This window comes from Anas platyrhynchos, chromosome 7 (assembly GCF_047663525.1).
Source record: "Anas platyrhynchos isolate ZD024472 breed Pekin duck chromosome 7, IASCAAS_PekinDuck_T2T, whole genome shotgun sequence".
NCBI lineage: Eukaryota > Metazoa > Chordata > Aves > Anseriformes > Anatidae > Anas > Anas platyrhynchos.
Window position 1 is genome coordinate 26214577 of NC_092593.1, and position 25472 is coordinate 26240048.

At 37.1% G+C, this 25472-nt stretch overlaps 1 protein-coding gene across 11 annotated transcripts in view; it reads right to left on the reverse strand.

Moving 5' to 3' along the window:
- RAPH1 (Ras association (RalGDS/AF-6) and pleckstrin homology domains 1) overlaps positions 1–25472 on the reverse strand; it is an 85883-nt gene that overhangs the window by 53045 nt on the left and 7366 nt on the right. For 4 of the 11 annotated variants that reach the window (XM_038182490.2, XM_038182493.2, XM_038182494.2 and 1 more), the window contains exon 2: positions 23243–23315. The exons of 5 other annotated variants lie outside the window; for them this stretch is intronic. In XM_038182490.2, the coding sequence (XP_038038418.2) occupies positions 23243–23269 (27 nt within the window). In that variant the 5' untranslated portion in view covers positions 23270–23315. Of the gene's footprint in view, positions 1–23242; positions 23316–24375; positions 24423–25472 lie in introns of those variants that run through there. 2 more of the 11 variants (XM_072041044.1, XM_072041048.1) reach the window with 2 other exon arrangements.

Below are 25472 nucleotides of genomic sequence, written 5' to 3' on the forward strand. Positions count from 1 at the left end.
CCAGTTTTCTTTCCATAAGCTTCATAAAAATCACACATTCAGTAAGTTTATTACAATGCTTACACCTAAAGACTAAGTATGAAAGCTGCAATGGCTAATTGCAAAGCCAGGCTTACAGCCCAGTTTTGTCTGAATCATGCAGGAAAAGATGAAGAACAAAGTCCACAGTACTTAATACACCATCAGAAGTTACTTCATGCTAGCCTTGAATATGCACTCATTGCCAGCTATTGTTGGCAAAGTTAACTGACTTGACGTTAAAAAATCCATCTCTGTACAAGGAATTCAGCTGACCACAGTTGAGCAACACCATTCAACGCACAGGAAGTGCAGTCTCACTATATTACAAATAGCTGACTCCACACATCTGTAAACAGAAATGCTTAAACAAGCCACAGAGAATGCCAGCAATGAGGCAGTTTAAATTCTGGACGCTCTCCAGATCATTTCAGTGATACTGCACAGTTTTCACCTGACAAAGAAATCCCTCCCTGCACACAAAGGAACACCATTACATCTAGGTGACCCTCCTTCCGTTGAGAGTCTGAGTGACCAAGATAAAGACATAACATTCTCCAAATGTTACCTGTTATGAATTCAAAATAAGTTAATTTTTTTTTTTTTTAAACAAGTCTCACTTCCCCAAACATGTCCTCCAAGCCCCTACTATAGCACTAAGACTCAACGTGCCTTCTTGGGTATACCCATGCTGTAAAACCCAGGATTTGTTCAGAAGGAAAATTTACATAGATTTAAACATATCTTGGGGAAAATGACGTAGGTAGCAATTTGGGAGTGATTGGGCACTACAAAAGAGTAAATGCTAATGCTACAGAACATCATCAAGAGCTACACAAACAAATCATGGTGTGCAGTAGAGCTTGATTTGGTCAACCCATGGATTACATAGCAATTTACTACACAGCTTTCAAAAGCATTCGTTTACATTTTTTAGATTTGAAAACAAACTTTGTAAATGTTACTCTTCAGGAAGAACCTTGGTTTGAAAAACTTCACAGTGCTGCAGAGTTGATCTGATGAGAGAGATTACTAAAAGTGATAAAGGTGGTCTCAGAAAAACTGTTCAATCAGTTTTAGGCTATTTATGACAATAGATCGTGCAAAAAAAGACCTTTATGATCTAAAACAGCCTTTATTTCTATTCTTACATTGCTTACATTTCACTTTACATTGATAAAATAACCAGGCAACAGGAGATTTCAGAAGTGATCTACCATTCTGAGGTCAGCAGAAGCCAGTAACTCCCACAGATGCAAGATACTGCCATCCAGTTGCTCTAGGCAAAGCAGCCTCTGCCTCCTACTGAGGCTTTGCTTTTGTGGGAGAACAGAATGCAGATGCTTATCTTAAAGGGGCAATAATATTAAAGCTGACATGGCATACTGCAGCATAGATGCAAAACAGATTAAATTCACCTTCTAAATCTCATTTCGTCCAACACCTGCTCTGAGACCTTTAAGTACTTCTGAGACTCCAGGGAACACAAGAAAGCTCCTCTAAACATCTACGAGCAACATTGAACCCCCCCCCCCCCAAAAAAAAAAAGAAAAAAAAAACAACAATATGCTCATGTAATAGAGCAGCAGCTTTTCACCAAGACTACACCAGATTTTATGTTTCTTAAGGCAGGCATACCTACTATTTCTCCCCATTCCCCAAAATTCCCCATCTTTTCCGTGATGTCACCCCAAAAACAAAAAAGTAGAGACAGCAGGGCAACAGCAACTCATGTTCTACCTAACCTTCCACAGATCAAACAGAAGCTGGATTCCATTTTCATGCTCCTTCAAAAGCTTTGCCTTATTAGTTCTTAGGTTTTTATGTGGACCAGAAACATCATAAATTCAAGCCAAAACACATTATACCTAAGGTGACATGGCAAACAAACTACAGTAACTGTTCTCATTTGAGAACATAGCATTTCTCACCGTCTAGATATGCCTGATGTTTAGAGCTTTCATTTGAAGGCTAAGGGAAGCTATTAAACGTGTGCCTTAGGAAACATGACTATAAACGGGTGAATCAAACGGAAACTGTGATATAAAACAGAGCGAGCTCTATTTACAGAGATTCTACATGGCTAACCTTTCCCTCTTTCAGCTGTTTTCACCCCTTACTTTACAGTTCGATTAGACTATTTCTGCAGCGCATTCATTCTACGGCACTGTTCATAACTAATCTGTTCAGTAAGAGAGAAGTTCCTTCTTATTACTAAATTTTTCTGAAGATCTGAGCTGTGGAAAGAAACCAGCATTCTCAATTTCCCATAAATTGTTGCTTTAGCTTTTTTAACTTGGCAGCAGAGACACTGCTTCAGTTCCAGTTACTCTGAAGACAGAATTAGCAGCCTAAAGAAAACTTTTACAAGTAAAGTACTGTGTCAGCAAGCCTGGCACTAAACCCAGTACTATTTGCCAGCTCCTTGTAGTCCCCACCCAAGCTTTCTAACGTCAGCTGCATTTCCTATAAGCCTGTCAATGTTTGCTTGCAAAAGGCACACAGAGGATAGTGTCTCACTTAAGAAACAGCTAATATTAACTTGCTAGCTCTGTAAAATGAATCTCTTAGCACAAGCCCTGCTACTGGACTAAAATCAATGAATTAAGACAGTAACAAAATGTTCAACTAACAGTTTATGAACTTGCATCAACAGAAATCAAAATAGTAACAACTCAAAAAGAGTGCATGTTACCATTTAAAAGTGACTTTTTTTTTTTCCTTTTTACAGAAGTTTTCTCACTGCAGTTGAACACAGCATACACCATACTTCAGCAAATTAGGACCTAACTGGCAGCTATCACACCTTTCTAAGGCTATAACACTTCTATTCATAACAAGAAAGTAAAATGACAGAAGCTTAAAAGCTTTTCTTTGTTTTTTAAAGGAATCATTTAGAACGAAACTCAATCTAACAAATGAAAAAAGTAAGCCACTTACATATCTAAAGCATTTGCAGGTTAGCAGAATTAAAGTAGCTCATGCTTTTGTTTAGTTCATACCAGGTGAAGTGACAAAGTAACAAATTCAAGCCATCTTTCAGCACTTCACATCCATTCATTTCAAGTGTATCTCAAAACAGTATTTAATGAAAATGAGCAGCTTTCAGATTTTATTGAGCCTTCTACAATTGAGAATAATATTTTTAAATGTGCCCACTTAAATTCCCAGCTAAAGATGCTCATCTGTTCTTGACTAGTCCAGGGCAAGCTCATCAGTAAGAAAAGCTGAACAGACTCAGCAGGACAAAGCAAGCAAGTCAGAGAAAACAATGAAGACTCACTGCCAATTTGTCATATGTACAGCAAGGCTGTGACCTGTCCTCCCATGTAATACACACCAAGTTAAATGTCTTCCAGGAGCGTGACCACAATCCTAGTTGTATCCCATGTATGGCATAACAAGGCTCTCTACTGAGGTTTTGTTGCTCAAAGCTGCTGGCCATTCCCCCCCTGAACATTGTCAGTGACTAAATCTTATATTCAAACACCTACATAACTACAGACACTGGAAGTTTTAAAAAACCTCAATCAATTTAACTCTGGCACTTGATGTCAATGACAATCCAACTCAATTCTACTTTTAAAGTGATATAGCATTGACAACTTACCAAATAAGACTCTTTAAAGATCTGAATATTGCTCCTCAGTAAATGCCTGCCAAGCAATGATTAAAGAAAGATTCCTTTTCTAAAGGTTTATGCTAATTCTCATCTTAACCATTTTCCTATTTGTATCTTAGCAAGATTCATCTCAACAAGTTACAGTAAATATGATTCTTATTTTTTTATTTCTTTTCAGTGTTAATGCTCTGGCCACCTCTTTTGCTTTTCTCCCAAAACACACAGAATAGGGCTGGCATGAATAACTGATACACTAATAAGATGATGGATGTTAAGCTGTAAATACTGGCCAGACCAGATGACCTTGGAGGGCTTTTCCAACCTAAATGATTCTGTGATCGTGTTTTAGGTGCCCTCTACATGAACATTTTTCATAGCAGCACTTTGCCTCTCATTTTTCCAGAAAATAAACAATAACATATAAAAACAACCTATGAAAATAATTTGATTTTGGCCTTTTTCTCCTTTTTTTCTCGCCATGTAAGGACTTTACTTCTTAGCATCTGTCATTCTGGGACACCCAAATAAAGGTCCAATATGGTGTAGTCTTCTCTATGCAAGTAAGACCACACTTCTGTGCAGGAAGCCTATGTACCATCTCTTACCCACTGTGGTCTATATCAGACGGTTTTAACTGTTTAAAATGTTTTTTTAATAGGCAGACCCATAATCTGCTGTATGTCTGCTAGTTTTCTAACTGTTCATTAGGTTTGTTCACCTTTAAATGCATGTAGCCTAGTATTCTAGAATTATTTTATGAAAAAGTAATGAGGCTTTCATTAGAAATCAACCGTTAGAATATTTAATCATAATCTACTATTTTATTTACACAGACAAAAACTGTATCCATCATTAGGAAAAAAAGGAAACATTTACTCTTTCAAGCTGGTTCTTATGCAATCTGTTGAAGCTTTTAGTATGCTAGGATGAGCATGAGATGATTTACTATCATGAAAATATAAGGAAAGATGAAAAGCCCAAGATTTTTCAAATCTACCTTTCTGACATTTTCAAAAAGGGACAGCACAGTAGAATTCTGAAGCTAACAAATCTTAGTCATCAGAAAGCAACAGCTGATCTTTGGGACAGCAGGAAGTTGTAATTCAAAGTGTTTCTAGCGTCTTTCACTGAGATCCCATTCTGCTGACTTGGGCTTTGAGATGCTAGTTCCTACCTTCAATCAATCCAGTTCAAGGCAATAGGAAGTTTCATTATAATGATATTTCCTTATAGTAAGGACATGCAGCACTGAAATAAAACTTTGTAAAAAACACATACTATGGGATTTGTCTGTTCCACACTTTGTTAACGATAGAAAGATTTTCAAAGAAACAACAGAATTCTGACTCGGAGTGGAGATACCCATGTGCTTAAAGGGTCAAGAATGTGCTTATTCACTATAATTTCAGAAGTACTGGAATACACATTTTGAGCTAATGATGCTTAAGTATTTTCAAAGACAACTGACAGCATAAAACCCTAGAAGTAAAACAAACCATCTCTTTCAGGCAACTGGTGTTTTCACCCACACCCAACCTTATTATTTAAACAACCTTGTACAAGCTCATGCCTGTTACTCAACTAAGGATTTGCTTCTTCAAAACAATTATGGAATTTTTTAGAACTCTACTCTAGGGTAGAGTGAACAGTACAATAATGCTCAAAACACCATCTGAACAAGTAACTGAACTTCTGCATTTAAAAAACCCAGCCTCATGAACCTAAAGGAACTACGTAGCACACTCAAGATGTTTTTAGAAATCAGAGCTCTGCTTCCATTTGTGATCGTGCCAGCAGCCGTTTCTGTTCAAGAAGTTGAACATGACAACGCACTACTGTAATGCACCAAACAAGTGCATAAGCATGGCATGCTAGAATCTTACTCCTGTTTGTATGCATGTTTTTACCTGTAGTATTCATTCATCTGACTGCTTGAGAGAATATAAAAACTGTGCAGTTAATAAAATTCGGGCTTAGGGGTTACTTATAGAGGAGAACAAAACTGAAATGTATTTGCAAAACAACAAAGCACACATATATATTTCTACCCATTTCCTTTAAGTTCTGGTAAACAATGAAAGCTACCTTGAGCACAAATCATTTAATTCATATAATGAATCTGCCCACATGACAAAGATCAAACAAATCTGCCACGCCTTTCAATAAAAAAAATTAAATAATATAAAAATTTTATACTAGAACTGACAATATCTTTCTCCTTTGAATTCAGTACAACACCACACCAAGCCAGCAATACACTGGAGATAATTTGTTTCACTATTTCCATGTGTCCTCTTAATAAATACAAAATATAATGAAATCTATTACTCTGGAAGGGAAAGGGAGAGAAGATCTGGAAGGGGATTAGAAGCAATAGGAAATTCTTTGCATATCAGTGTCCTACAATCCAGTTTACATTAAGAGTAATTTAGGTGAAGATCTGTACATGAGCAATTGTTTGCTTTCAGCTTCAAATAACATAGGTACAGGCTGAGTACATCCCAAGGCTCCTATAGGACACATTCCAACACCTTTCGAATTCAAACTCTGAGACAAAATCTGTCAGCCAAAAACTCAAATTCAAAACATCCCAAATAAAAGTCTTGCACTAAGTGAAAGCCCCCTTTAATAAACTAATACACTATGAGTAAACTTTTTTATTATTATTATTATTTTTTTTTTTTTTTTAAACTGTGCTTCCGGCAAATTTTCCAGGCTTGTACTCAATACAACATGCTGAAAACGCACAGAATGTCTGACAAAAGCAAGATCTTCAACCACTTCAGTAAAAGCAAAAAGACCATTTATAACCAAAAACTTTATATGCTTCTGAAATTGCCCAGGGAGTAATTTCAATAGTTAAAATTCTGTATTTATGCATTACACAAACATAGCATCTGTTGCCACATTTTAAAAATTATGCATCTGTGCACTCCTTTGTCCCAGTTAAACAAGCAAATTATTTATGCAATGCAGCTTTAAATTGGAAAAGTAAGAGTCTATGCCTTGCATACAAGAAGAGGCTCACATAATCAGAAGTACTGTGGGGGACATATTGAGGTCTTTGACAGCAATCTTTACCTGCCTCAATATAAGATCCAAGAAACAGTAGCATTAAATCACACCTCAATGGTAAGATTTATAAAACATTTGTAGCTACTAACGTCTCAATACTTGGTCACTGGATTATTAAGCAATGTGACAACCTTTGACCCAAGTCTGCTATCTGTTTCCTGCTCATCCTTCTGCAGAAATCCAGCAAAGATGAAAACCAGGCATCCTCACTCTAAGGCCTTATTCTCAGCTTTAGCTGTGATGTGCAAAAACAGACCGCCTGCAATCTTCCCTACTTCAACCACTTATCTATGAAACATGCAAGAATGTCTCTTTGAAACCATGGAAAAGAAATCTTTATGTCTAAAAACATACATTTTGAATTGCAGACAGGTCAGAGTTTCAATACAAGATCAATTAAAAGCTGCTGAAAGTACAATTAGTCAGCCAAATGCATACAGCATGATTTCTAACACTACTCCTAAAATTAAGCACATGCCTGTACAGGAACTTGCCTTTGCCCCCAGCTGTTTGTGTTTAAACCCTATCAAACAACTACGTTTTCTCTAAGTCTTTACAAATATTTTTCTTTATTTCCAAACTATCAGTTGGGAATATTTCCCAATTATGGAACTATTTCAAAACTATCAGTTTGGAATATAAATATTTGTAGCAACATAACACAACTTACATTAGTTTTAGAAACTCTTAATAAAACAATTATCTGAATAAGCAACTGGAAGAAGAAAAAAGCCTTAATCAGGTATCAGACATCAAAGCAAACTGTCTCAGTTTTCTTGGAATCCCCCCCAAATACATCAGTGCTGTATACAGTAAACAAAGGTTGTCTAAAACTCAGTAGTGTTCACCCAAGAGCTGTTACACCTTTCCCATTATAACTACCACCCCAGGGATTCTAACCAGGAAAATCAAACATACCACAGTCGCTCCTTAGTTTTTCTCAGATCGGTACCAAATCTTTGTCTTGAGGCAGACAGTCAGTTAAGCAAGGATAAGAAAACACTGCACTCTTCACAGACAAAACAAATATGAAAGAAAAAATATTTTTGACTAGCAGCATCAAGAAATAGAAAAACATAATTTCCTGTATTCACATCCACTGCAACTACTGATTCCCTTGGTATCTAATCAAGGCTGGTACACTCCCCTTCTAACTTTAGTGTACTCAATCACTCACGTATCTCCTGAAATAAAGAACCTGAAGATACTGGAATGTTTACTTCATGATCTTGATTTCAAATTAACAACAAATTCCTCTGATGTGCCACAGCAAGAACATCCACAAGATACCCGCCCACCCTTTCTTTGCTTGAAAGCTTAAAGAGAAAAGTAAAACACAAAGTAGATCAAGGAGAAGTCTACCTTACATTCCACATGGGTAGTTTCTTATTAACACCCCAGTACTTTTTTATTATTATTTGTATATAAATTGACTATACAGAATGAAATTTTACATTTGCCTTCATAAGGTGACATCAAAACACATTTAAGAGATCTTTCTTCCTGGAAGGAGACATACCAAAATTACTGAAACATCTATTGAAGGATCTATGTAATTATAATATCTAATTGCACTTGAAGTTTATACTCTGCTGAGAAAGCACATGGTAAAACCTTTATTCCCCCCAATATATTCTAGTGCCTACCTTGCATCTAGCCAAACAGATGTTGCTTTGAAAAGACTGGGCTTTATCCATTATCGTGCCTAATTTCCTGAACCAAGATTTCAGCCAGAGAACCCAAATAGTACTAAATTAAGACCTGTATAAAGAGCATGCTAGCTCCGTGTCTCACATGTAGCACCATGTCTCACAGCAGATTCTTTTTAAAGACAACATGAATACAGCTCTAAAAAAAACCCAAACAACTGCTTAGTCAGGGATCATAAAGTTAGTTAAAATGCCTTAGTTAAAAATATAGCTCTAAGTAGAGAGAAGAAATACAGATGTTCTCTCAAAGAATGTCAGTCATCAGCTAGAGGAGCCACAATCTTAGTCTGGCCAATTTCTGAGAATTTTCAGCATGAAAAGAAAATGAGGTTGTGTAAGCAAGGAAAGTGCATAGCTTTGAGACAATGTTAAAGTATAGTCTGCCTTCAAGAGGCAGAGAGATGTATTTAAAAACACACATTAGCCCCTACTTTCCAGAATCTTCATTACATATTTATTGTAACACAAACACTAATATAGCATCTCTTCCTATTGAGTTCTAACTTTGGAATCTGACGTTCAAGAAAACCCCACTAAATATTAACAAGTTGATGCAGAAAGAGAAAAGCAGTATTAACACAAAAATTTCAAGTTTTTTTTTTTTTTTTAAAAAAAAAAAGAATTTCAGGAGGTTGTAATCTGTAAATAAGATGTATAAATAACCTTTTAAAAATATTAGTAGGTAGCAGACAAAATGTATTTTGTATTGTAAGTGAAACAAAAATATCTTAGAGTAGTTGCAACCTTAACAAAAGACAGACGTCAAAACAAGTTCCATAGTCAAGCTAAGCTTTATGACACAATTTGAGAATGTGCAATTCAAGGTGTAGAGTAAAGGGAAGGTTAGTTATGTACTTGACTCCAACCAATTGTAGTTTGAACACACTTGTAACAGTATTTGAAGATACAAATAAACAAGTCAACCTATCTTAGAGGTTGCTATATAAATGGCAAAAAAAAGATTTAGTAAGAAATCATTAAAAATCATCTCTTACTTACCATAAAAAAAACACTTAAGTAACTTATGACAAGTTCTACTCTTTCAGCCCTGAGTTCCTCCTTCATAAGCTTCCTACAAATCCTCAAGACTAACCTTCCTATATGTTGCAGGCCATTAAACTTCCCCCAGCTACACTGACCACAAAACTTTTTCTAACAGGAAAAATGCAGACTGTACAGTATGAGAAATTAATTGAGAAATGGGTTTCATATGCCTCTAAGAGGTGATTCTTCATTCATATGAGATGCAGGCACCTCAGGACAAGGACTTACTATCCGAGCTCAAAGCACTAAGCTCCTTGCTCTGCCATCCCAGTTCTAGCTATAGCCTTGTATGTCAGGAAAACACAATGCTCCCAAGTATTTTGGCGTGAGGCAGGCAGGAAGAAGGAAGAGGAAGATGTGCAGTAGCACAACGAGAAGATGAACATTCCAGACTTGAAACATAATGTTCAGTTACAGTTACTATCCTAATACACAGCTGTAAATGATAGCAGAACACTAAGGGCAATGCAGGCAATCTGTTTGTCCCCAGGGTACACAAGAGAGCTAGATAAACAAAAACCCAGAAGTATACATATCCTAACATCACTGTGGACATGCATACACTGGTCAGTCAGCCCAAAGCTCCATTAAAAATTTATATAAAACATTTAGTAAAGGAAATAGAGAAGTTTCAACTTCTCTAGAAGTCTCAACTTTTACTAAAAACTCCAAAGACTGAAATAAAAACACAGGCCTGTAAATCTTTTTATACATTTATCAGCAAGTCTATAGCAGACAAGTTGAAAGAAGGAAAAATTTCACCTTCCATTTTACAGGTAAGAGCCATTGCAAAGAACACAATGTGAAGTGCTCACTGTTTGGGAAGACAAAACAAGGATAACTGTCTACACCTATAACCGCATCTTCAGCAACATTCTGTATGTAACAACAGAACATGAAATGTGACATGCACAGAATTTTACATAACCAGTTTAAGGATTCTGTTTTGCAAGACAAAAATGAAGACAACATTTTCAGAAATATTATTTGCAACTATCCAAACAATGATCCAAACCACCTAACACATGTTGCAAATAAAAGAGAAGTAATATGCCTAATATGTCTTCTCTTTTCCCAGTAGCTGAGGATGTTGAGTGAATTATAAAAGAACAAAAAATTGTATCAGAATCACGAAAAAACAACAAAAGCAAGGCTGTCTTATTCTGTAGGTATACCACACAATGGCCTTCAAAAGTAAAATTCAACTGAAACATTAGCAAAGCATTTCTGTGATGTATGAAACTGCAAGAACAGACGTACGTTTGGTTGGGGAAACGTTTTACTACGTTTAATTACAAATTGCAATGCAGGTGAGCACATTTCCTCATAAGACCCTCAGCTAACCCATGTTACTTGTATGTGGACAGTAACACAATACTTGGATTCAGTACAGTTAAAAAAATCATTTTTGCTCAAGGGACCCTCTCTAAGATTAAAAACAGTAGTTGTGCCAACATTCACTTAAGATACCACACCAGGCACTCACAACTTGTGTGATGTGGGTACTATCTAGCGGGACTCAGAACAAGTTGCCAAAACCCCCTCAATTAGGGCTGTGTGTCAGCATAGGAACCACGCTTCAAAAAACTAAAGACCAGTGTTTTAGCAATGATAAAGAAACAACATTCTTCACAGGTTGCTTATACAGAGTTGTGTATCAGGTTGTGTTTTCTTTACACTCAGATCAGCTGCAAGAGGCTGCAAGTTGATTTAGTCTTTCTGGTAAGAATTAAGACTACCTATGAACAGCTGCATTTCAGTGCAGTAGCTGGAACTGCCATCTCCAAAAAATGCCCTGTATATTTTTCGGAAAACCCACAAAGGAATTTGTTTCATTCACCAGCGTTTCATTCTTAGCTTTTATGAGTAAGCACATTTTTATGATAGTTTCATAGTTTAGCCATTAATCATAGTTAGCCACTAGGAGCCAATACTGGAAAGAAAGGGTGGATGTTAATAGGAATGGGGCAGTGTTACAGGATATGAAAGGGCAGGGGATCACTTGGCAGTAAACAGGATTAGACAAGAGTTCATTATCACAATAAACCTCACGTGTGATACAAAACAGAAGACCAACTTCCTCATCCATTATCTAGAACTCACCTTTTTCCTCGTCAATATGGAAGAATCCAAGCTATTTATCGACAACCCCACGAGGCCAAAAAAAAAAAATCCCTCTTGAATTCCTACACTGTAAAAACCTCCTCTCAGCACTTGCTCTCTCTCCTCAAAAATAAAAACCCATTCCAGGATTTTGAACCCCAAAGCAATTTCTCCAAGAAATCTGGTTAAGCAAGGCACCAAAACCTGTAACAATTCCACTGCTATTCTCTAGTTAAGTCTGTCCAAATTGCTGAAGAAAGTCTGAGCTAACAGAAGAAAGGATATGATAAAGGCTAAAAATACAACTTCACTCTTTAACTTCCCATTTGAGCAGAGTATCACTGAAGAATTCTCCCCAGAGTTCCTCAAACCAAAGGCTGATAAAATATTTCTCCCTGCATGATTAAAAAAAAAGAACTCCCCCCCCCCCCCCCACACACACCTTTCTTCACATGAGGTTTTGCTCCTACTATCAATTATATATCTTTCCTCTGTAAGGATGGTTTAATTATCTTAATCTAAATCCACATGATAAATCAAAGCAGCATCAGCAACTGGAAGTACAAAGCAGTCTATGACAAATTTCATAGCTTACAGGCACCTAAGCATTGCTGAGCACTGCTCTTAACTTCCAATTTATAAACCTCATAAAACTCCAAATTCATTTAAAATATTTTAAGAAAGTCATTTTGTGTACTTAAGATGTGCTCTGAAGATATACATTCACACTGAAAAGCTGCATTACTTCAGTTTCTAAATAAACCTTGGCAGCAGAGGCTGAGGATGAGAAGGGGGAAGAGCACTAGTAGTGGATTCAACTCCCTGGAAAGAAAAGCACTTAAAGCAAGAAAGCAACCTCAACATTAGAAAGGTTTTGTTATGTCAAAGGTTGGAGAAGTCTAAAAGCCAGTAAAGCAGCACACAGATGCATATCAAAAGCACTTTATCTAGAATTTAATCATAGAGATTAAGACCAAATGTAAATATTTAACACCAAATCACTGCTTTAAAGCACACATTCCTGACAACATGAGAACTTCAGCTTCCATAGCGAAAAGGAAAAAGGAAAGTACAAGTCACCCACCAAGGAAGCAAACATGGAATTCCTATACCATAGGGCAACCATGGAGGACAGGGCTGACAGCTGGATCTTGTTAAAGAAGGACTTGAAACAGAAAGATTTAAATTCATTGGACTAGGCCAGCATTCCAAAAAAACACTGTTCAGATCCTAAGCTGCAGAGACCTTGTCTAAACAGCTCAACACCTGAGTCACAAAAACAACTACTGTCCTAAAAGCCTGCTGCCACCACACATAGTAGTTCTGTGAATGGAACTTCTCTTGCACATAAAAACTAAGCTAATTGTGTGCTTTGGTACAGAAACTGTGGAGGAAAAAAAAAACAAGTGAGTCAGTCAATGGGCTTCAAACTGCCACTCATAAACACAACAAGTTTCAGGAATTTTTCTAAAAAGTTTTTTGACTAAGACTAATTCTACCTGCAACTTTTTTTTTTTTTTTTTTTTTTTTTAAGAACTAACAAGTTTTTTATTCAGTGAAGGAACACAACCCTAAAGCAGGTTGTTGATCACAGCTTTATACTCAAAGACATATGTATATTGTACATTATATTTTACATTACAGTTTGCTTGTAAGCATGCTTTTAAGTTCTATCACCCGTATTCAGTTATTCTTGTCTCTCATCTGTTTAGTGCTGTGGTAAAGTGATAAACCAAGGTCAGACAGATTTAGATGCCAATGACAAAACGAATGCCAACGGTTTACTAAAATAAGCTTAAAGTTTTTAGGTAAACTGAGACCTTTAACTTTTTTTCCACCACACATATGATTTATTGCTACTTTTAAAGCCACCATCTGAAAGTAACATGCAACCTCTTGGTGGTGGTTTTTTTGTTTGTTTTTGTATTTTAAATCCAGAAGATGCACGAGCCTTTTCAAACACCAGGACTTCTTAGCAAGGATCACATTGACAGAAATTCAATCACCGTACAGCAATCTCATTTCCACACCAAAAAACATGAGTTTGCAGAGACGAAAATGAGATACTCTCAATGCCAGAGACCTTTCAAGTTAGAGACTAAATACAGAAAAGGTATTTTTTTCTCTACTGTACTTTCTCATTTGATACCTACACATTTCTCATATGCTTCTGGAAACCAAAAACTTATTCACAAGCAACAACCTAGCATATAATCTGTAGAACTGGTTGTCTCAGTACCAGCCCAGAAGCTACACACAGAAGCACTTCAGTTTGTCCACTCTTGCCTCAAAACAGTAAAAATACACAAAATACAAAGTAACAGAGAAACAATATACAAAGAAACAAAATACAAACACACAAAGAAACAAAGAAGTACACACAGAAGAGTAAGGCACTTGGACAAACACATGGGCACACCTGAGTATCTCAAAAAACGACAAAATAATATCACTCAATTCCAAGCAAACGATGCTAAGGGCTCACAAAATTCTATGTAATGAATAGATATCAACAGTGCCAAAGTAATTTTGGAGTAACTCCAGCAAGGTAAGAATATTGATTCTTACTTCACTCAAATACTGATTTTTCACTGTTGTTTACCCTCAGTAGAAACCTTTCAGCACAGTTTTTAGTAAGGGAACACCTTCCATACCTAGCTATAAAGATGATCTCACAAAAGATATACACCATGTTTTTCATGATTTTGTCAAATAATTGAGAGTCAAACCCATAAACTTTCAGAAACTTTGAGTAAGCAACAGTTTGTCAAGAAACAAATGTTTCTCCCTTTTTGCAATCACAGCTTAATATCAAAGGCTCATTCTCTCCTCAATTCAATCAAAAAATGGAAAATATTCCAAGACTGATTTATAGACTACTCCTCTCAACTACTCAGATATTTCTGTAAATTCCTTCCTATCTCCCTGCCTTCCTACAAATGAAATTATGCTACCGGAATAGTTTAAACAAACAACAACAAAAGAACAAAAAACACCACCAAGCAAACTAAAAAATCCACCTTTTAGAGATGTACTGTTTTGATGCTATTGCCCTCTTGTTAAAAGAACCTCTATAGAAGTATTACTGTATTAGCATCACGCACTACCTCAGCTTTTTTTCTCCACAGATTATAAATAGCCATGTCCTCACACGGAAACAATTACATGCGACTTCTAAACATTAAAAATGCGTTAGAAAATCAGGGGTAAAAGTGGGCTTATAGGGTAATGCATACTGAAACTGCATCATGCTCAAAGAACCATGCCCTTCCTAAGTCAAAGTACTACCTCAGTTTACAGTATCACTGCAGCCAGTCTCAGTTCCTTTCCAAAATACATAAGCCTGCGTCCATAAGGTTGATCACCAGTGCTGTCATTTCCTCCAGCACAATTCTGAGAGCAGCAGGAAACACAGCTCACAACAAATGCAGGAATACCTGACGTATACAAACGAAACAGAACCTGCTGTCCACTTTGAGCCTATTTCTGAAGTCTAAGTGGGATCTATTGCAACTACAGCACAGCAAACACCCTCCCAGGATTAAGGGTATTCTGTTCAACACTTCTCACAGATGAATGTTTTTCTGTGATATAAGACCAGGACAAACTCTTATTCTTGACACACATTCTTTTAGTGGTACTTAGGGAGGAGGTTATATCTAGTTCACAGAAAATTAGGTCACCCATTTCATAACCAAATATAAACTGCATGTGTAATTTGTAAGTATTTTATAGATATTCTCCCTCAACAGATATTTGGAAGAGATTTATCACAAGTTCTGCATGCAGCCAGATTAATTATAAATGCAGAAGGAAGGAAGTTCATATTTACAACCTTAGTCAAACAAAAACGCCATTATATCATCTTAACAGCTGTGCAACATTTTGGCAAGCTTCAGAGTAAAGAGTTTTCTTCTCAACATCCCAAAAGAACAATTATTTTTGTTCCTTCAAAAATATCTTCTTTGGTATAAAGAGCTCCTTAAGAATTGAGCCAGATGAATCAACTACAGAATAAAACACAACTGGAATGTGTACTACAATGAGTATTTTTACTGCTGAAAGCAGCTGTATTGAGTTGACCACACTGCATAAGGAATGTCATTTGTGACACCAGAAATGGTAATTACTTGGAACACATTCACATCTTGTTAAGGACAAGGGTTGGCAGGACAGAACTTATCTGCATTGATTTGCTGTAGCTGAGCAAGCCACAAAACAGTAACAGTTACTATTCAAAATGTAGATGCATAGACAAGTGTAAAAGCCACATTATAATATGCCTTTTAATTCATTAACACCTTGATATTTAAAAGGCAAGAGTTCCAAATTGTTTGTCTAGTGCACTGTGTCCAACTTCAATGAAAAAGCTTACACAGAAGTCTGTGGAACATTCCATTAATACACAGCCTTACTACCCTGGATTGCTAACAGGGAGGAAGATTTATTTTTTGTAGAAGAGGCTATTCCACTTGAATCTGATCTGTCTGAGAATTAAATTGAATTAAATCAGAAAAGCAGCACCACAAAAGGACTTAAGTTATTTCAAAACAAAGAAAGCACAAGAGTTTAATTTCCTTTACTGGTTTGCTATGTACTTTGCACTTCTGAACACACATTCAGGTCTAACACTTGCTGGCAACTTCTTCCTGTTACCTTTCCAAAGGATTTACAAAATTTTGCTGATAGGAGCTATTGCCTAGCTTACCTTTAAGGGCCAGCTTGCGACAAATCAAGTAGTTTTTGTACAGTTACAAATTTCATTCCATTTCACTGGGAGCTTTCTGCACACTCTCCCTATATCCCAACACATCTCCACAATAAACGCAGCATATAATTCTATTCATTATGTACGCTTGTTTGTGAATAACTTCTGCCATGGATCACGTTCAGACCATAAAGGAATGCTGCATTTGCTTGTGCCATATATGTCTGTTTCCATGAGCAGGAAGAGAACAATGAAATGAAACAAACCCACTTTGGAGGTCCTCAAATCTACACGGCTGCATACTTCATCTATCTTCACACTTCAGAATTAAAGATGTCATTCCATCTAAAGAATGATGTACTTACTACAGCTCTTGCTATTAACCACCATTCATCCAGCTGAAGGTACCTTACCTTGTTCGCTTACATCACAGCGGGCAGTTCTCTTGACTAACACCAGAGGATGCAGAGAGGTGGCTGGAGAGCACAGCTCTGCACCTAGAAATGCAGCTCTTTCAGAAGAGAACCCTTGAGATTAACTTCCCCTCCCAATAGTAAAATTGGGCATAAAATAAAGAACTTCTTAAAAGGAAAATTAGAACAAGGTAGAACTTCAGCTTTTCAAATAATATGACACATCAGTAAAACCAGTAAACATAATGAGATCTAGTATTAAAATGAGTATTCTAACTCAAATTACTTCCAGAACACGATCAGTACTTTTTGATTTTAAGCCGAACAACCAAGAACAATTTCATTGTTGCTTTTTAGAAAGACTTTAGAAAGTGCATGTCACAAGCACTGGTATATAGCTGGACTTTGGATGGAGATGTTTCATGAGGAAAACGGATTTTTCACATGACATCCTGATAAAACACAACTTGATTGGTTCGAAGTATAAATGAGGGAAGTTTCCTTTATTAATTTATTTTGAAGCTCTAAAATAAATAGCAGGCCTCTTGACAACATACAATTCATAGCATATGAATTTTCATAGTACATAACTGTATCAAGAGAGGAATGAGAAATGGAGTTACATTATTTGTCACTCAGTGGCTGAAAGGATTTTACATAATTCAAAACAAGAGTTTTTAAACAGGTCAAGTTTAACAATTACAGAAAAAAAGAAAATACCCACCAACACCTGAGTTATATATGTAGGTTTAATAACCTCTGAACAGCTCTGACTCATCTTCTCTCTATATACTTTTGTATAAAAATGGAACATAATGCCAAACAGATTTTGCAGTCTGGGGTGGGACAAAACTAAACAGACTTAAATCAGGTCAAGGACAATGGAAACGTAATAAAGTACAAATGAAAAGTTTAGAAAAATACCCTATGCCTGTTGATACCACTGTGCATTTCAGATGCCACGTACAAACTAACCTCAGTACATAATTCTTTTTAAAAAGACTAATTGACAATGTCATGCCTAAAAACAGAGATCATCAGTTTCTAGGTCATGCAATATAAGAGTTAGATGAAAGATAAGAATAATGCATTTAAAGATTATGCTTTTATTACTAATGAAATTATTTTTCTTAAACTATTTTTCCCATTTCAAGTTCTAAAAAGTATTCAAAACTGTAGAAGCGACTAATCCCAACCACTTCATTTTGACATGAGAGATTTCTCATGCAAGGCTCCCATTAATTATGAACACATCACCATATCTGTGCTGGGTTTTGCTGGGATAGAGTTAATTTTCCCTGCAGTGGCCCACAGAGTGCTGTGCTCTGCTCTCACAGCTACAACAGCCCTGGTGTCACACCGGTGCTGTGCCTATTGCTGAGCAGTGCTGGCACAGCACCAGGACTCCCTCCAAAACCCCAAAGCCAGCAGGCTGGGGGTGGGCAAGAGCTGGGGAGGGAACCTCACTGGGGCAGCTGACATAAAGCAACCAGAGGGATATTCCGTACGGTGTGGTGTCACATTCTGCAATAAAAGGTTGGGAAGGGGAAAGAGAGCAGGGGACTCTCGTTATGAAGACGTCTGTCCTCCCAAACAGTTGCTATGCATATCAAGGCCCTGCTTCCCAGGGCATGGCTGATCACTTTTTAATGGGAAGTAGAGAGTAATTTTTCCCCCCGCTCTCTTTGTACTTCTGCACAGCCTTTGCTTGTTGCCCCCTTCCCCAACTTTCTTTTCTCTTTAATTATCCTTACCTCAATCTGCAAGCCTTTTTTTTTTCTCTTTCTATTCCAGCATACTTCCTTTTCCCCCTCTTCTTCTGAGGAGTGGGAGCGAGAGCATGGTTTTGGTGTAGTTCAGCTGCCCAGCAGTGTAAAACCACCACCATGTGCCTCTCATAGTCAACTACTGAAAGGAGCCAGAAGACTTCTGCTTCCATCATAAGAAAAAGGTTAAGACAAAACTATTTGCAGGGTGCAGCAGACAATCCAAGAAATTTGTATATGCACTGTCAGAAAATCTACATCTCTCTATGTAGACCTTTTGCTTCAGGTGAAGCTAGGTCTTCATTTTCCAAGAGGAAGTGACAGCAGAAGGAAGAAAAACAGTATTAAAAAGTTAAGAAACATTAGAATAGTTTACTCTGGATTGGATGACATTACACACATTCAAAGGACAGCATGACATTTAATTTTACAAATCAAAGACTGGAAGGAAAACCCTCAAAAAATAAATTTTTAAGGAAAAGGAGAAAACAAAAATAACTTGAGACTCCCTGTTCTTTCAAGTAAATTAAAACAAATGAGAAAAAGTCACCTTCTGTAGGAAAAAGAAAAACAAGACCAGAAGTCATTCGAATAAAGTTTGGAAAGATTTCGACACACTGGTATTGTTGCAGTGCTAAACACAGCTGGTTACATGCACCAAGGATGGATTCCTAGTATTCACTGCTATCACTTTTTAGCAGCATCTGTATTAGAAGGGTCAGAAAGGAGAACAAGAGAATATAATTCTCCTTATAAAAGGAGAATTACATTTTCTTCACTACAGATCATAGTGGAATGCACTCACACTAGTGTACTTTTGGTGTATCTGGCAATAAAAAGCACCAGACAAAAGATATGTATGTAGTAGTATCAACATAAACCATTTCTAATAGTCCTCAAATATTTCAGTCTCAAAAGTCTTAAGAATGTTTCCACAGAACATTAGTTAAAAAAGGAAGAAAGATTACTTGTACACAAAGTAGGTTTTAAATTGGCTGGGTGAGGCCTAAGCAATTTCTGTTCTCATACAGCGGGATTTGGCATTCTGTTCAAAGTGCTCTCATGCATTTGACAAAATGCTGCTACACAAGCCAAAGGATGATACCTCAAATAGAATAAATAAGGAAGAAACTACATAGGCATTTATCCCATCATATCAGAAGTCTTACAATCAATTAGGTTTTACTGAACTTAACAGAAAGGTGAAGATACAAATCATGTTACTTTGCTCTCTTCTCATTGTTCATCAGTATTATAAAATCTTAAACTCACATTCTGGTATTGCCTTAGCATACAGCAGTGTAGCGTATACAGCAGTGCAGCAGCTTGACAAAACTGTCATCAGCGCAAGTCAGTATAACTACTCCTTCAATGACTGGTCATCAAGTATACAAAAACCCTTTAGTCAAGAAGCTAGCCAAAACTCACGATTTACCGGAGGTAGCTAGAACTAGCAGCAAAGAATGACTCAATGCCTAGGTGCAGTAAGCTGGCAGCACTGGTGCAACTCACGCAATGCAACTCATGAGCTGCCAGCAGACCTCAGGTACTAAGGGAACTGACTGGCTATGGTCCCATGGCAGCACTGCTGAGAACTACCAGGAATCCATGCCTGGCAGCACTATTTCTGTATCACTGCTGCTACCCATTCAGTACAACCATTTACGGGATATCTGCAGATGACACAGCTCAATCACAAGACAGAGAGCACCCCACAACAAGTTGCACCAGTTCTACTAAGAAGAAATGCAAAAAGACAGGACCTAGCAGCTGCAGCTGGGAACTTCAGACTCCAGTATTTGAGAAACAGGTCTAAAATTAAGATATGTTTCATATGTATACTAAAACAACAACTAGGTCCATCATTCTGCAGCCTAAGGCTGCAAGTTTCTAGCTCAAGAAGACTCTGCCCAAATCAATATTCTTTAGAATACTTTCTGCATCACCAAGCGAAAATAGAGGATTAGACAGAACATTTCTCAAAGCATTTACAGCTTAATGTTACTGGTAGGAAATGCTCATCACATAATCCAAAAGTTGAGTACAGAAGATACTTACCCCTTTCACTGGCAAAAGTTTCCACAAAGGAAAACTACAGATGCAGTTCAAAATCTGTTTTCATGTTCTAAACTTGGGGTGTTACTATTAAACAACACTACCTATCTTATTGTCAAACTCAATGACAGCAGCTACTTAACAGTAAACGTGGGTAAACCAGCAAAGGATTGTCAGCCAATTATTACCTGCATGCACATCACAAAAAGTACTCCTATTTCAGACAATGTATCATATCCATTGAGGGAAGGTTTTCAACCCACATAGTAATGCATAACCTTAATGTTTTAAAGGTAGAATGCTTCAAAGAAAACCTGATATGCCTCATCTCAAGCAAGGTACCTGTGATTTCATCTTTCATAAAGAAATGCCTGTTAAAAAAAAAAAAAAGGAATGTATCCTAAGGGCTTGTTTATTTCTGGTTTGTACTCTTCATCTGAAGTCACAACCTTCTCTCAGAGGAAAACAACAAAAAGAACTATACATTTGTGGAATCATTCACAGCTTTCCATGCTAAACAGTATGGTTACTTTCAACATTATATCCATCCAGCTCCATTAATATTGAGCTTATATTTTAAAACATGCAAGCAAGTCACAGGAAGCAAGTTCTCAGACCTTCTTCAATTCTTGTGCATCATCTGAAGAATTTCTTCTGAGAACACACACGCACAACACAGAACTAACAGCTAATAGTACTATTCAACCCCCCTTACGTGCATTTTGGTTGCATGCAAACATCAGCCCAAATGCAAAAAGCAGCTGTGAACAGAAAGAAAAGTATTTTTCCACCTATCCAGTTTCAAATCAAGACGCATTACAGAAGCAAACATCCTAAGACTGATGCCCAAGAAGACCAAAGCTACATACAAAACACTGGAAACCACACGCTGTCTACAACTCAGAAAACTGGAAAATTGTGTAAAGAAAAAAGTATGGATGTAAAGAGAGACAGCAGAGAGAGTGTGGTTCAAAGATGACAAGGACAGCATTTAATCCATAATATAATGCTTCCTCTGTGGCAGACCTAACTTCCTCTTTTTAAATAATGCCCTGTTCCTCAAGACACTAAAAAAGATCAGCAATACATATAAGGCACAAATCAATTATTTACAGAATGCACGGTCATAGGTATCATTTTACTGCATAGCTTACTCATTTTTGAAGGAAAAAGATCAGAGTTAGCTGCAAACAGATTCTCTGAACATGACCTATAAGAACGTATTAAGCATAGTGGCAAGAAAAATATGAAGACTATACAGCTCTCTATCTGTATCCATTGAATTCTCAATTCATTAAGTATCAGGCTACTGCATGCACAGCTAGTGACAAGAGAATCATCATTATTTACTACTGTTAATACACAAGTCTCAAACCAAACGTTCAAACTAGTTCCACGTACGCAGACAATTCTGAATGCACACAGGACCAGACTGCTGCTACTCTCCCTGCTCCCCACCCCAGGGAAAGGTTGCTACTAACATTATAGAGGGAAGCAGAACTTCTAAAGTTATGAAAGAAATGCCAAGTAAACTAAGGGCTTTTTTTACTGGACCTTAAATTTCCCCTTGAGCTGTCTTCTTTAGCTGAATAGATGACTCCATCACAGCACTAACAGCCATAATGAGTAGCGTCAAGCAAAATTTTTCATTTTCTTTCCAAAAAGTGAACTAATCATTTAACTTTTTAACTGGTTAACCACCTACATATTCCAAATTTTATATGTGCAAAATCATACTTTAAAAACAAAGCAAAAAAGGAAACAAGAAGCCTTGTTTTTTGAATATGTGTTAATTCCATGTTACTGTCAATCATACCACCTGAACCTTGCTTAAATACCAACATTTTAAGGAAAGCAACCCTGCAAAAGTCATTTTAGGAATGAAGAAGCAGCTGCCAAATCTGCTAGCAGGCTATGCCTTCTCAACTCCTGTGGCACAGCACAGCACAGCAAAAGAATGTTCAGTTGTAAAATCAAGTATTTAAATCCATACTGGAAGGCAAAAAGAATGAAGACAACATAAGGTCAGCTGTAATTTTTAACATTTTCATGAGAGCACAACTGGCCATTTATCTTGCCTTCCAACTCACTCAAAACAGCAAAAATAAAGATTTAGGCAGCATCAACTGGAATGATGGTCTGCACGAGACATACCAAGTTCTCCTAACGTTGTATCACGTTTAATCAGATCGGGTATGTAGAAATACTGTTGTCAAATGCTCACAGCCTGTCAACAGCTGTATCCAAGAGAATTCCAGACTAAATGGATCTTAAGAAGTTAATAATGAGCAAACATACAGAAAGTGCATGCGTGTCTGTGTGTTCTGGTCTTCTAGTATCAAGTAAAGTACATTTAAAAACAAACAAACAAACAAAAAAAAAACCACAAGATTGTGCACCTCCAAGAAGGAAAAAATCAAACAGATGGAGACCAAGCTTAGAAGGCAGGGATTTTATTCTCTTCATCAAGAAACTGAAGAGAAAAAAACAAAACAAAAAAAAAGCACTGTTGGTAAGACACCTCTTTAAAGCTCACTTTCTATGGTTCTACAAACACATAGGACACACCAACCTAATCTTTATTTGAAAGATCTAGGCACAGAAGAAAAGAAGACAAATAAAATCACTCCCCAGTCTTCGGAGACTGACAGTCTATCCAAGCTAACTTCCTATATGGCAGTGGTAAATATTGCCCAGTACTTCAGGAGAACGAAAACTGAATGACCCACCTTTTCAAAAAGAGATGCCCAAGTCATCACATTTCAGAAATGAAACACACCACTGAAGTTGAAAGTGCACCATCTGAAAAAAAAAAATTGTTTGCTCTATCCTGGACTTTCAACCCTACAATGAGCACTAGTCATTCCAGGAATATTCCATTTCAGCTGATAAAAGATAATTTAGGGAGCTCTTATTACAAAGCAGTAATAAATCATTCCAAGGGGGTTTTGTTTGTTTTTGAGAAGCTTTCCGACTTTCTGCACAGATTAAGACTAAATGGATAATATCACAATAGATTTCATTTAAGCCAATCGGAAGCATTTGAATGGATTTTTATTGGTTATTTCAATTTTAGCAATAAACTCTGATTGTCACTAACTAGGATAGCAAGCACAAAAGCTTAAGCTAAACAATGCACTATCAATAGCAGTTTAGGTAATATAGAGCAGTCTTCACAAAGACACTGCATGTTTCACTTTAAGAACTGCAATGTGAATATGTGGTTCCTCCTAAGAATTTCATTCATTTCCCCATTGCTTTGATTTTCCGCTCTGCCAGCTGCTAGAAGGAAAGACAACATTCATACTTCTTTCTCTGTGGCCCTCTTTCTCCTTCCTTGTCACTGCTGAAAATGAGACTTCACTTCTGCTACGCACCTTCTAGAGAATTAGTGAGCTCTCTAACCCACAACAACACATTTCATTAGGAAAACAATTTCTTTCCTCCCTACCTAAACAGGAATTTATCGTTGGTACTCACATGAATCTGGCAAATAGCCTTTCAGTTTCACAGAACTTATAAGATATCACTAAGTTACTTATTGATAGACAAACCTGAGTAAAGGTGAAACAAAAAGTGATCCTTCTGTTCCCCAGCTACAGACAGCTGTTTTCCTTACCTATGACATGCTCAGAGACAGCCAAAGCAACTGCAAGTTTAAGTCAGTATTAGTACTTTGCAAAGTTACTAGTGAGTGAAAACTACTAGCCTTTTTTTGCTGTTACCTAAATAAAACACCACTATTTAATAATGGCTAAAATCGCTTTTCTTAAGCCATCAGAAACAACTATTACAATCCAAACCACTAGAAAAAAAAAATTTAAATGTTCTATTAAACACATTTGTATAAGTCTTTAGTCACCTGTGAACAACGACTGTAGGCACTTGGGAAGTCCAAACCTGCGTTAGTATACTAAAAGATTCCAACAACTGTTAACTCAACTTTAGAGGGTGCAACAAGATCGCAGCGATCTTTCTGCTAGTAAGCAAGACAGAAAGAAACAAAATGGCTAAACGATAAATATAAAGAGCTTGGAATGCTTGGCTTCTGGCACAGAATCAAAAATCCCATGCAAGATGCCTCATCGCTATATAGGCATGAGCTAAGCAAGTCAGTATGAAGTCCAAAACAACCATACATGAACAGGAAACTGCCTAGGAATAGCCAACAGCGTAACACCAAATACTGAGGCTTTATTTTAGAGGCGCAGCCCATCAGCAATGTGCCTTACAGAGAACAACCGGGAGGAACCGCCCTGAGCAGTGAACCTTGCCCTTGCTTCTGAAGGAAGCTAGAATCGATACGCCAATTATGTCACATACAGCATCTTGTCCTTTAACCACCGGTAGGATGTCTTAACAAGCTTCCCATGCCAACTGCACCTTTGAAAGGTTATTGCTAAACTGCAAATATTAGCTTAATTCATGAGATGTTTGAAAACAGCCTGAACATTTATTGTTTCCAATATTCATTTAGAATACACCTCAGTTTTGTAAATCAGCTTTCACAAAACAAGCGTAGGTAACACGTCACCTGGATGTGCACATGAACTCATTTATGAAATCATAGTGCATTAATATTTTCTACAAATGATTCTGAAGCTCTAGACAGATGCCTTTTAATGCTCTTAAGATGCAAACAGCAGCCTGGAAAGGAGTTTGTCACTATTTTTAAAAATGTGTTTACATCCCAGGCTTAAGAGAACCACTGGGTTTGCTGAAGTATATAAACACTGTCTAGAAAGATATATACAGAGTTGCAGCTTCTCTTCCTCTCTCAACAGTTCCCTGTCAATTTCTACCTTTTACTACAGCTGATCACCCCTCCAATTGTACCAGTCTGGCATGTTGCGTATCACCTTGTAAAGCGGGTTACAGAACTGTGGAATTAATCTCCCCAGTCTCATTTTATAAGGATACTTCGAATGCACAACAGTTTAGCGGACACTAAAGCTAGGT